We start from the raw sequence: 12930 nt of genomic DNA, 5'->3' as shown, positions 1-12930 counted from the left end.
AGCCTTGGCCAGCAGCAAGCCTGAGTGCCTGCTGAATGCGCAGCCCCTTTCACATCCCCTTATACAGTGATGTTTCCTCTAAGCTTCCCTGACTTGCTCTAGTCATCTCGCTATAGCTACCATGTTCAAATGTCCAAGGAAGGATCAGTATCTCCTTACACAAAGTCACATAAAAAGGAAACACACAGTCTAATGCCGTGCCTTTTAGTTGGGGCTGAGTGGAAAGTGGGGGAATGGTGGATGTGCTGGTTTTGGCTGGGGTAGAGTTAATTTTCTTCAGAGTAGCTAGTAGGGGGCTATGTTTTGGATTTGTGCTGGAAACAGTGTTGATAACACAGGGATGTTTTTGTTATTGATAAGCAGTGCTTACAGAGAGTCAAGGCCTTTTCTGCTTCTCACCCCACCCCACCAGTGAGCAGGCTGGGGGTCCACAAGAAGCTGGGAGGGGACACGGCTGGGACAGCTGACCCCAAGTGACCAAAGGGATATCCCATACCATATGACGTCATGCTCAGCACTTAAAGCCAGGGGAAGAAGAAAGAAGGGGGGGACGTTTGAAGTGATGGCATTTGTCTTCCCAAGTGACCATTACACGTGATGCAGCCCTGCTTTCCTGGAGATGGCTGAAGACCTGCCTGCTGATGGGAAGTAGTGAATGAATTCCTTGGTTTGCTTTGCTTGCGTGCACGGCTTTTGCTTTACCTGTTAAACTGTCTTTATCTCAACCTACGAGTTTTCTCACTTTTACCCTTCCGATCCTCTCCCCCATCCCACTGTGGCGGGGGAGTGAGCAAGTGGCTGTGTGGTGCTTAGTTGCCAGCTGGTTTTAAACCATGACAGTGGGGAAGGCATTAGACCCAAGGGGCTGTAGGAGTCTGAGTACAGTGTTCACAGTAGCTCGCTAGCACTTTATAGACACTATGTTTGATGTACAGACAAGATTTGGCAACAGAGTCCTGGGATCTTCGGTCTCAGGTGACTGAATCACTTTTCTGCTCTACTTCTCTGCCAGAAAACACACACAGTTCTTATGTTGTTTGCAGGGGTTTGGATTCCTGTAGGGAGGAGGAGTGGGAAGCATAATATTTCTTTTAAGATTTTACATTCTATTAAATACTCAACATTAATTAAACCAATCATTCTGTTAAGCTCTGTTCGGGGTGCCTTTACCTTTCATGGGCCTTCCCACCTTCTATGGATCTTCAACTAGTTTCTAGAAACATCAGAAAGGAGACTGCAGGTTGCTGCAGGGATTTGTGGTTTGGGGAGAACCTGTGACCATGAAACTGCTGTAGACAGTATGGTTTGTTTGGTTAAAATATCAGATTAGGATAAACTGAGTCTGTTCCTCAAAATCTTCGTGTGTGGCTTGGGTACAATTACATAAGTTCATTCCAGACATGGAGGTGAAATACCTAGGAAGAACTTGGAGTGATGCCCTTTTTCAACCACAACACCTCCCTCCACTGTGCCCGGATACTAGAGGGGCTGGCAGATATCAATCTATGTATGAGGGCAAGCAGCAAGAGTTTAAGCATATACACAGCAGTTAGGCTCTAAATATTTCTGCATTTTGAGTTTGTTTGACAGCATTAGAGCATGATTCCTTTAGTCCTACATGAATGATAATCCAAAGGAACACAAGCTGTAAAGAGGTAAAAAATCACTATGCAAACAAGGAGTTCATCCCTAGTTTGTTCATTCTTATCTTGGGCAGATTAATAAGTAATCTCATATCTCGGTAGGAATAGGGAGGCACTATTGGCTAATTTCATTCATGTGCTTTGGTATCACAGCATATAAATAAGCACAGGTTTACAGGTCAAACATCATGCTCTTCTGACACTTCACTTCTCTTCCTCAGCCCACCATGGAGCTCCTGGGAATGACCACTATTTTTTTGCTGGTCTGCATCTCATGCCTTCTTCTCTTTGCCACATGGAGAAGAATATCGCAAAAAGAGAAGCAGCCTCCTGGTCCCATCACGCTCCCTATTGTTGGAAACGTGCTCCAGCTGAACCCATGGAACTTGCCTGAAAGCTTGAAGAAGGTAAGATACTGTCTCCTTCTTTCCTATGTTGTCTCCATTGCACATAAAACAAAGACTGGTCCAGACTGTCTCAGCTTAATTCACAACCTTAATTTGCATTGACCAAATGTCAGACTCAGACAGAAACAAAAGGTTTTCCATAAATACATGCTTTTGAAGTCTATATATTGCAATAATCTATATATCTAAGTCTATATATTGCAAGTCTAAGTCTATATATTTGCAATAATCATACTAATGATGACTCCTGTGCTGACCTCACGGCAGTACTGCAATTTGCAGTGGATTTGCAATCAAGGCACTGATGCTATTGCAATATTCGCTATACTCCTCTTGTGCCCAAATCCTCACCACGCTGGCAACATGGCCTGGCCCTTTTTTGGAGAGGACCCTGCTCCATTTTGCTGCCTCTGCTCCCTAGCAGATAGGTAGGATCTCCTGGCAGCAGAAGTAGCGAGTGAAGGGGTTGAAACAAAAAAGTTTGGAGGTGAATTGTGCTGTCTGTTCCTGCCCCTGGCTGGTGTCACCCATCTGTCAAACAAAACCAGTGTGTTGCAAGGCCTGGAGGGGATAGGTGGAGGGAGTTCAGCTGAAGTGCCTGTTCCTTAGGAGATTGTGAGGGGATGGTGGCAGATGGATGGGAAGGGTGGGTGTCCTTGGGTTCTTCAGAGCAAAATTGTGGTGGTGGCTGACATCACCATGTATCGTCAGATGCATGCATACCCATATGAGCTCTTTTTTGCCTTGGTGCTTGTGAATGTTGAGAATCATGAGCACCCATAGGTATTCTGCTTTGTTTCAGAGCACTAGGTTGTTCAGTTTCCCACCATAAAAAAAATGGGACTATATCTAGTTTGCTCTTAAAAAGTGAGTATGAGAAGAAGTGTTACAGGTTGGATCAAGTAGCCCAAGAATCTTTCTACAATTGTAGCCAAAAGCAGATGCCTGGGAAAGAGTACGTGATTAGTGCAAGGATGCAGTGACTCTCCGCTGATGTACTCGCCCAGTTTCCAGAGATCTGTGGCCCAGGAGATTTTAGAGACAACTGTGGTATATTTGTGCTCAAAAACCCTTTAGGCACTTGCTTCCTCCCATAAGTGTATATAATTGCTTTTTGAGCCTATGTAAACTGTTATCCACTGTGCCCTGCAGAAAGGCATTCCAGACTGTTTTGCCAGCCCTATGAAAAACTGTTTTCCTTCCTGGGATTTGGACTTGACACCTGTTGTGGTTTAGCCCCAGTGGTTTAGACTTCACACAGCCGCTCGCTCATCCCCCCCCCCGGTGGCATGGGGGAGAGAATCTGAAGAGCAAAAGAAAGAAAACTCATGGGTTGAGATAAGAACAGTTTAATAATTGAAATAAAATAAAATAAAATAAAATAAAATAAAATAAAATAAAATAAAATAAAATAAAATAAAATAAAATAAAATAAAACAAAACAAAATAAAACAAAATAAAACAAAATATTATTATTATTATTTAAAAATAAAATAAAATTAAATTAACAATAACAAACAGTAACAGTAATAATAAATTGTAATGAAAGGGAAACAACAAGAGAGAGAGAAACAAAACCTAGGAAAAACAAGTGATGCAACCGCTCACCACCTGTCAACCAACGCCCAGCCAGTCCCTGAGCAGTGATCACTGCCCCCCGGCCAGCTCCCCCCAGTTTATATACTGAGCATGATGTCATACGGTATGGAACAGCCCTTTGGCCAGTCTGGATCAGCTGTCTTGGCTGTGCCCCCTCCCAGCTTCTTGTGCACCTGGCCGAGGATAATAAGCTGAAAAGTCCTTGACTAGTGTAAGCACTACTTAGCAACAACTAAAACATCAGTGTGTTATCAACATTATTCTCACACTAAACCCAAAACACAGCACTATACCAGCAACTAAGAAGAAAATTAACTCTATCCATCCCAGCTGAAACCAGAACACACGTTGCCATTTCTGTTCATATCCCATATTTCTTGTATAATTCCCTCTTCCCCAGCTGTAATTCATAGTTGAAAGATCTCTGCACTGCTGCTAATCAATGCCAATTCTCAGTGATGCTGGGACAATGGCACATCTCCCCTCAGACCCCTTTGCTACAAACTTCTTTTCATATGATTAATTCAGACATGTTGTTCTTTGTGTTCCTCTTTCCTACAGCTCAGCAAGAAGTATGGTCCTGTCTTCACAATACATTTAGGCCTACAAAAGGTTGTGGTGCTGTATGGCTACGATGTTCTGAAAGAAGCTCTGATTGATCAGGCAGATGACTTCAGCGGAAGAGGCAATCTACCACTGCTTAAAAAACTCTTCCAAGGCACAGGTATGTCCCTGGTAATGTTAGCATAAAAAGCTGATGCTTTCAGTCCTTCAGGAGCACAGCTGAGAGGGCAGTGGAGGAGGAAATGGTGGATTTCATTTGCTACTTTCATGCATACAAATTAGCAATAAAAGACTAAAAGCCCAACTCGTTACTTGGACCCATGAGTAAATTGGACCCCTGGAGAACTGTTTAAGGTCCCAGGTTGGCTTCACTGAGTGCCTTTCTATTATTTTCAGCATGCTTCAAATTCTGGCTAAAATTTTGTTCATTAAATGTGCCTCTAAGATCTTATGTTCATTCTCCCATTTCTGAAAATATTGACAATATACATACAGCTAAGCAACCAGCAAAAGGAAAGTCCACAGCACAACAAAGACAAGATAATATAGGCTGTCCCAGTAAGGGCCACATTCAAGATTAGGCCCTGACCTTAGTCACCAGGGCAGTTCTCACTATGGCATTTATCTGGGTAAATAGTACCTATTCCGTGGTACTATAGTACAGTATCAATGGTATTGTCAATAATGATACGCTGTGTGAAGTGCATAGCAGAGTATTTGAGGAGTTATGTCAGTGCAAAGGCCATGTGCTTGTGGCCAAGATCAATTCAGTACCAGTGTTACCTTCTTATTTAAATCCTAAAGTAGTTTTTCTTGTTCTGGGAATAAACTCAGCTGTACTCAAAGTGCTGTGATAGATGGATCAGATTTGTCACCTCCAGAATTGCAGAGAAATTAGGTTTTTGGACATACAGCAATCACAGTATAACTCCACAGAGAGGTGTCTTTGCATGTTGAGTACTTACTGTGTAGCTCCCATTCAGGGGAAAAACAATCTGTTTCCTCATGGAGGTCTATTTTTCCTTCCTGTGTCAGGCATTGTCACGAGTAATGGAGAGACCTGGAAGCAGCTCCGACGATTTGTACTCACCACCCTGCGGGATTTTGGGATGGGGAAGAAAAGCATTGAGGAGCGAATCCAGGAGGAAGCTAATTTTCTGGTGGAGAGGATCAGGAACACACATGGTAGGACATGGGCTTTGAGCCTGCTGGGACACCCTGCCTATCTGCAATGAGACAATGAGGGGTGTAAGCTGCTTCACCAAATCTATGACCCAAGAAGTGGGCATGTGTTTGCTGTTTCTGCTCCCTGCTCCAACAGGCAAAGTTATCACTGCTGGGAGTGGGTCAGTCAAAGGCACTATGACAGTATGGAGGGATAAATGTAGGAGACTGATGTTGGAAAGCATCCTTTAACCTGTTCTGCTTGAGGAACAAGACAGGAAGTGGCAAAGGGTATGGCTTGGCCCCAAAGCCAAGGGTTTGGTGGAATTCAGCCATGGAGACAGGGCTGGGCACTGCCAGGTAACCAAGCAACATGCACTTCCTTGCCTTGTCTCCTGCAGCTGCAAGTAAACAGATCTTGAAAAAGTGGGTGACCAGAGAACTCATTTACAGATATCTGGGGTTGGGTCCAGTCCGTCTGAACACTAGACAATACCTCCCAGTATTGGTGGGGGTGTGCAATGGGAACAGGGACTATAAGCTGCTTTTGAAGGCAGGGCATAAGGTAACCCCCTTGGTTTTAACCTATACATATGTTTTCTGGTAGTATATAAGACAATATTACTTCTAAGTACTTCCCCTGAGAGTGGCACAGTACCAGCCTGGACCAGAGGCTTCTTTTCCACAGCGAGCCTTCAATGTGTGCTTATTCTGTAAGGAGGAAAAAGCAGATGGATCTAAAAGGATGCTGAAGCATCACTGTTTCCCATGAGCCACTAGAAAATTCAGTCATAAACATTCCTGTAACAAATCAGAGAAAACACTCTCACCTGCATTGCTCTTATCATTTCACTAGCATGGTAATACTGTATTTCCTATGCCCTACTGCAAGCCTCCATCTCTGGCTCACCTTGTTACGGCATCTTTTACTGTGTACTAAAAGGCTTTGCAAAGGCTTTGCAAGCAAGATATGAACAACTGAAAAGTATAAAGCCATTATTTACTCTTAATGCAAATAATAAATAGCTAGGAATAGTTATCTACTAGGTTTAGCATTATATGCTCCCCACCTCTGATGAGACATCTGCTGAGTCTTCAATGGCCAGGGAGTCGTCAGAGAAGGGTTGGTGCCATTGCTCCTTGGAATAGTCTGATCCTCAATGTTGCCAAGTTGCCGTTTTCTGAATCCTTGTTTTTATTTTAGGATTTTATAACTACCTTTTCATGCTGTTGTTTCTCTCCCTGAAACCTTGAGATGCACCCTATCACTGCCTGCAATTATACCTTTCCTTTCTTTCTTGGGTCTAATCTCATTTTTTTATCACACAGTAGTTCTCTTCTTAGAAGCTTATGCAGCTGTGCTATCAAAACTAGACTTTGATCACAGGCATTTGAACCCCTAGGAGAGGCTTATACAACTGAGGTTACGCTAATAGAGTTCATAAACAGGGTGCGATAACCTGAAGACATGGCTCAGGCAAAGTCCTTATGGTTTCACTGGCTTTTGGTGGGAAAAAAGGCCATTTCGAATAAAGGCCATTTCTAATAAACAGTCTATAAGGCAGACAGGCATGTGTCAGCTGAAGAGAAGCCAAGCCACTCAGACCAGTGTTCTGCTGAGAACAGTACAAAAGAGATACTTAAACCATTCAAACAGGGAAATTAGTTCACTTCAAGTAGAGGAGAATAAATTGGATAAGCCCTTCACCATCCTTTCAAAGGACTGCAAAACTCTGGGTCTCAAGAGGACACAAAACTTCCCTGTAGTACCAGAGGAGGGGATGATGCCTGAAATACTGAAAGCAAGATACCATTTTTGTTGTTGTTGTTGCAGAGCGACCCTTCAACCCTGGCAACTTCCTAGTCCATGCTGTTTCCAATATCATCTGCTCCATCGTCTTTGGGGATCGGTTTGACTATGAGGACAAGAAATTTCTAACTTTAATTGAGTTGCTAGATGAAAACAACAAGCTCCAGAACTCTATACAAACACAGGTGTGTACAGTTTTATTTAATAATTTGTTAATTATTATAATATTTTATTAATGAATATTTATTCATGTTATTCATTTTTAATTGGAGTGGATTTTCCTAAATTTGGAGAAATTTTTTTGAAAGCCAAAAAGGCTGTTAAATAACCAATTCCTGTTGTTTTTTTCTTACCTTATGGAATTGCCATTGTATGTCCAAAGAAGGATATTATTGCAAAAGTTGCTCAAGTGAAGTCTATTCTTGAATATAGTAAAACCATAAAGTAAAAGGCATTAAAATCCAGTGGAATAAAAAAGACCTACTGTTCCAAAACAGTTTAATTGCCCCATTTTCATAGTTACAGGTAGGGGAACATTTTATTGTATCCACATTAATCAGAATGTGCTTTCCCTCCATCATTTTATTTTTACAGCTATACAATTTCTTCCCAACTGTCATGGAGTATTTGCCTGGGCCTCATCAAAAAATGATAAAAAATACTGGAAAAGTTGATGAATTTACTTTAGAAATCATAGCAGAACACCAGAAAACCCTGGATCCCACTTGTCCTCGAGATTTTGTTGATGCTTTTCTTAACAAAATGGAACAGGTAACGTAAGAGCGAAAGATTTATTGGATTATAAGAAAACCACTGCTTGAATCCCAGCTTCTTTTCAGTTGTGGCAAGGCCCTGGGTTTTTGCAAATCCAGAGGGGAACTTGCTTTTCTTGGTACATCAACTTCATTCTATCCTTTCCATTTTTTTTATCAAGGATTTTTAAACACAGAATTAACATCACTGGCCAAAGTTAGGAAAGCTGAAGACCAATCTGGTTGATGTAATTCAAAGCTCCTCACATATTAAAAAAGGTTCATAGTATTATTTAGTAAAAGTACCATAAATGCTGGTGTTCTGGAGAGTGAATGTCATATTTTTGAAAGGACATTAGATGTGTTTAAAAACATACATTACGGGTACAGGACTTTCCTTTTTAAACAAGCTGCTTAACTTTGTCATTCAAAACATTCTGCCAAATCTTCCTCCAGGAGAAAGGGAATGGTCACTCAGAATTCACCGTTGAGACCTTGAGCAGAACGACACTCGACTTGTTCCTTGCAGGAACAGGGACCACCAGCATCACACTGAGACATGGCCTTCTGATTCTCCAGAAATATCCAGAGATAGTAGGTAATAGAAAAGGAAACAAATAATTGAAAACTTTTTAATAGGTCATGGGATCAGTTTGGACAATTCTTGTCACTACCACATGTGGCAATGGTCCCCCGACTAAGGAAACATGTATTTGCCATGTGGAAATGTGTATTAGTCTTAGTTCTGTTCACAGGAAAGAGATATTAGTAAAGTACATTCGTATATTCGTGGTGTGCTAAAAGCAAGTTTTGCTGTAAATATGGGCAGAGGTTTAGGCAAACAGATGGGTGACTTGCCCATTCATCACTTACTTATTTCCTAACAGAGAAAATTCAGAAGGAGATTGACTGTGTGATCGGCCGAGACCGAAGCCCCTGCATGGCAGATCGGAGCCAGATGCCCTACACAGATGCTGTGGTCCATGAAATCCAGAGATTCATTGATTTCCTTCCACTTAATGTCCCACACACTGTGATCAAAGACACCAAGTTCAGAGGCTATTTTATCCCTAAGGTCTGTTCCGCTGTGTCTGAGAAAGGTCATAATCTCTTGAAAACAACAATGTGTTCTATTAATTGTATTTTATTTTATTTTCAAAACCACTGAAATGTGATATAGAATTGGAATAATTTTGTTTGGAAGGGGATTCTGGAAGTCATTGAGGCTAAACCCTTGTATTTGAAAAAAAAAAAGACTTTTCATCCTCTATGTGAAGAGGGAGATAGAGCTTTCTATTTTTTTCATGTAAATGCAAGCAATCAAAGTTCTAATTTATTTGGAAGCAATATTAAATACTCTCATCAGACTCACCATTAAAATTCATTAAAAAAGCATCTTTGCCATACCAATGGCACACATTTTTATTCATTAAATGCTCATTTTAAACTGTTTAATCTTTGACTACCCTTCTATTCAGCTCTGGGAACTTCTCAATGTTGCTTTGCTTTAGCATGTCTCCATTTTAACTTTCTTCTCCTCTCTTTGTTAATTCAGGACACTATGATATTCCCTGTGCTGACTTCTGTCCTACATGATAGCAAGGAATTTCCAAATCCAGAAAAATTTGACCCAGGACATTTCCTGAATGCAAATGGTACCTTTAAGAAGAGTGACTACTTCATGCCATTTTCTGCAGGTAAGACGTCTTTCTATTTCAGATGCTAGACTATCCTCTCCTAGGACCTCTTTGAAGATTTTAGTGGCTCCATCACCATGGTCTGTACAGTGATGTCTGGTGATCTGCTAGAGTCACTTCTGGGCAGTCGAACCCATGTACTAGAGTTTCAGTTGACTTCCTTTTTTAGCAATCGCAAAAGCTCCTCCAACTCATTCTATGAGAAGAGATGTATGAAGAGGGACTCGGCCATGCAACTTCTCCCTCTCTCCAAACTTACCATCAGACAGCAGGAGAACATGAGAAACCGAAGCCTTCAAACTGCCTTTGCCCACTGAGCACTCTCATTGTTGTAGACAATTAGCTCCTAGTTTAATTAATTTGCTTCCCCAAAATGCTGCAGCGCTGCCTGTCCATTCTGATGTCTGAACAGTGGTTAAAATAAGTTACCAGCAAAATACTCCACTGTCACCTCACATTTTATTATTTTTTGCTTGCAGGAAAACGCATCTGTGCAGGAGAAGGTCTGGCCCGGATGGAGATATTCATATTTTTAACAGTCATCCTGCAGAACTTTACTTTGAAATCTGTTGTGGATCACAAGGACATAGACATTTCCCCGATAGTCAGCACTCTGGTAAATATGCCCCAGCCTTATGAGGTCTCTTTTCTTCCACGTTAGTCAAGTGAAGATAGTCGCCAGCTCCCAAACTCATGAAAGCTCTGGTTGAATGACAGCCATTTCCCAATCTGTTGAGACTCAAACACTCAGATCATTTGCTAGATATTCTATGGAGAGAAACATGCTTAGAAAAGAAAATTGTATGGTGCTTTTATAATCACCACAGCCAGCTCTAAACAGAGACAGAGTAGGCAATTGCATGGGGAAGGAGACAGCTCCCTGTGCAAAATTATAAAGGCTCTCCTCTGCACCTACCTCACCTAGCTCAGGTTCCTATCTGGCTCCTGATGTCCTGACATGTCAGGGTGTGTGGACTAGTGCTCTGAGAGCCCTGCTGCTGCTGTCCCTGTCGCTTGATCCTCTCAGAACAGCAGGAACAGATGCTTGTACTCCAGGGTTTCCGCAGGCTCTGCTCGAGGTACCTCTCTCCTCTGTATTTTAAGTTTGTTTGTGACCTATTTGTAAAGGTATAAAACAGTTTTTTCTGTTAGAAGATGATCATTTACTGTATTCTTGCCCCAATACATATTGTCTCCTGTGGTGGGGATGGAGTTTATAAGTGACTGGGCATATGGGTCCTCTCCTGTGTGATTATAATGAAGACTTGTGAAATTACAATTTATATTGCAAAATAAAGAAGTACTACACTGAATTGTTGTTTTTCTGAGATCCCAGAAGAACATGTTTTAGTAAAAACCTGCCTCCACAAAGCTTATACTCCCAAATGTCTTCCAAGTCTTGTACATATCTGACTGTTTCATTTCACTCATTTATATGAAATGTATTATGGCTTGAAGACTCAGCAGGCCAGTGACCTATAAAACTTCCATTCTCAGTGACAATGTGGGAGAAGGCTGGACTGACCTCACAAGACCTACCAGAACCACAACTGTGGTTACAGAGCTGTCCCTTGTGGCAAAAGAGAACATATTAAATAATACTGGGATCCCCCCAGTGCCATTTACTAGATGAACAGCCACTTGCACCTTCCCATTATTTTATGAAGCATGTGAAGATCACTACAGGAATGTTATAATCAGGCAAAAAAAGACAAAAAGAGTTTACATGAATTGCCAAGCATACATGTACACATACAGGACTGGTGTTTCCTAACTTGATCACATTCCCTGCAAGGTACAATTTATAGTGATTACAGTGAAGACAGAGAGCTGAAGCTGTGCTATGTGGAAAAAGACAGCAACTGTAATATTACCACAATGCCATTAACTATGTGAAAAAGGCACAACTTCTTTCCTTTCAAAGTATTAATAAGATAGATGTACCATGAGTTGGTAGCATGACATTGCAAAGGCAAAAGTCACAATTGTCACAGAATCATGTAAATATGAATGAAAAAAAGATATATGAAAATATCATCTAGTGTATCACCATGTACCAAAGAGGATCAACTATTACAAGTCTTCTCAACAGATAAAAAGAAGAAAGCACTCCCTACTTCCTCTTCAGCTGTGCCATGACTAAAATAGGTAAAGCAAATGGCCTGGCGGCAGCTTCCCTGTTCAAGACATCTTCCTCCAAGCTGAAAAGACAAGGAGGCAGCCAATGCAAATCAGCAAGAAAACAGCTTTAGCTCCCAGAGACTCCACCATAATATGCAGCAGGGCTTTGAGATTAGAGGAGGACTAAAGCTGTGTCCAAGAAGCCTCACTTTGTGTCGCCTGTGGTACAAAAAGCAGTGCAATCATAACCAATAACTGCTCACAATTCCTCTGGGTTAACTTGTTCTAGCACCAAGTAATATTACAACCTCCTGGGAGACTAAGGATGAGATTTTTAAAAATTACAATGCTTAATGAATAGGATTTAGCTTATCACCCTTTGTTGACCACTAAACTGAAAATCATCAGTTTAAAAAATTAACCATCATTGAAAAGCTCTACATCTCCCACGAAGCCATGCTGCTCGCTCTCTCCCTGCCTGCTAGCACTCAGCGTTGCCTGGACTTTTTCTTCTGCTGGGACTGTACAGACAGTGCATTGCTTGCTCACGTGCAGGACTAGGCAGGGCTATATGAATTGTCTGCGGCAAACCTGACACAATGTCCTGTCACTTGGCCACATGAATAAACGGCTTTCAAACTCAATTAATCCATTCCACACACTGTTGCTATTAGTCCGCAAATACCTCTCACAGAACATAAGCAACTCTGTGAGCTCAAGTTTCTAAGATGTTTCTAAGAAGCTGGGAAGCAGCTACAGAAGCAACAGTCAGCTGGGCAACCACTCACGAAGAAAAGAACTGGCAAGTTCTCAAACCCACTAAAGTTGTCTCCAAGTGAGGAACTCGGTGAAGAAATCCATGAAGCAAACAAAGGTGCTTGAGCATTTTCCCCATAACAGGACAACAGCACTTACCTGAGCTGCTATTATAAATTAACATGACATACATCATAGATTAATTGCATGTCTGGACATTAAGGATAGATGTGGATCAAGGGAGATGGGGTGATCAAAGGTGAATACAAGCAGTTTGGAGTAGCCAGGTGTAAACTCAAATATCTTTAAATTTTTTGTTGAAGAGGAAAAAATCGCGAGCAGAATGCATACCAGAGCCTCATGTGCACATATATGCTACATAACCCTTGTAGGCTGCAGGGAAGGATGCTGAGACAT

The 12930-nt window shown here is 41.6% G+C and overlaps 1 protein-coding gene across 1 annotated transcript; it reads left to right on the top strand.

Moving 5' to 3' along the window:
- Positions 1-715: 715 nt before the first annotated feature.
- LOC104013389 (cytochrome P450 2H1) lies at positions 716-10949 on the top strand. The gene is made up of 9 exons (XM_009465891.2): positions 716-2050; positions 4211-4373; positions 5249-5398; positions 7212-7372; positions 7782-7958; positions 8396-8537; positions 8827-9014; positions 9495-9636; positions 10116-10949. Exons 1-9 carry the CDS (start codon positions 1871-1873, stop codon positions 10295-10297), a joined length of 1485 nt encoding a protein of 494 aa, XP_009464166.1. The 5' UTR covers positions 716-1870; the 3' UTR covers positions 10298-10949.
- The last annotated feature ends 1981 nt before the right edge of the window (positions 10950-12930 follow it).

The sequence above is a fragment of the Nipponia nippon genome, unplaced genomic scaffold, assembly GCF_047370975.1.
Source record: "Nipponia nippon isolate SJK-2023a ecotype South Korea unplaced genomic scaffold, ASM4737097v1 scaffold_3, whole genome shotgun sequence".
NCBI lineage: Eukaryota > Metazoa > Chordata > Aves > Pelecaniformes > Threskiornithidae > Nipponia > Nipponia nippon.
This window is presented reverse-complemented; position numbering and strand designations above follow the sequence as displayed.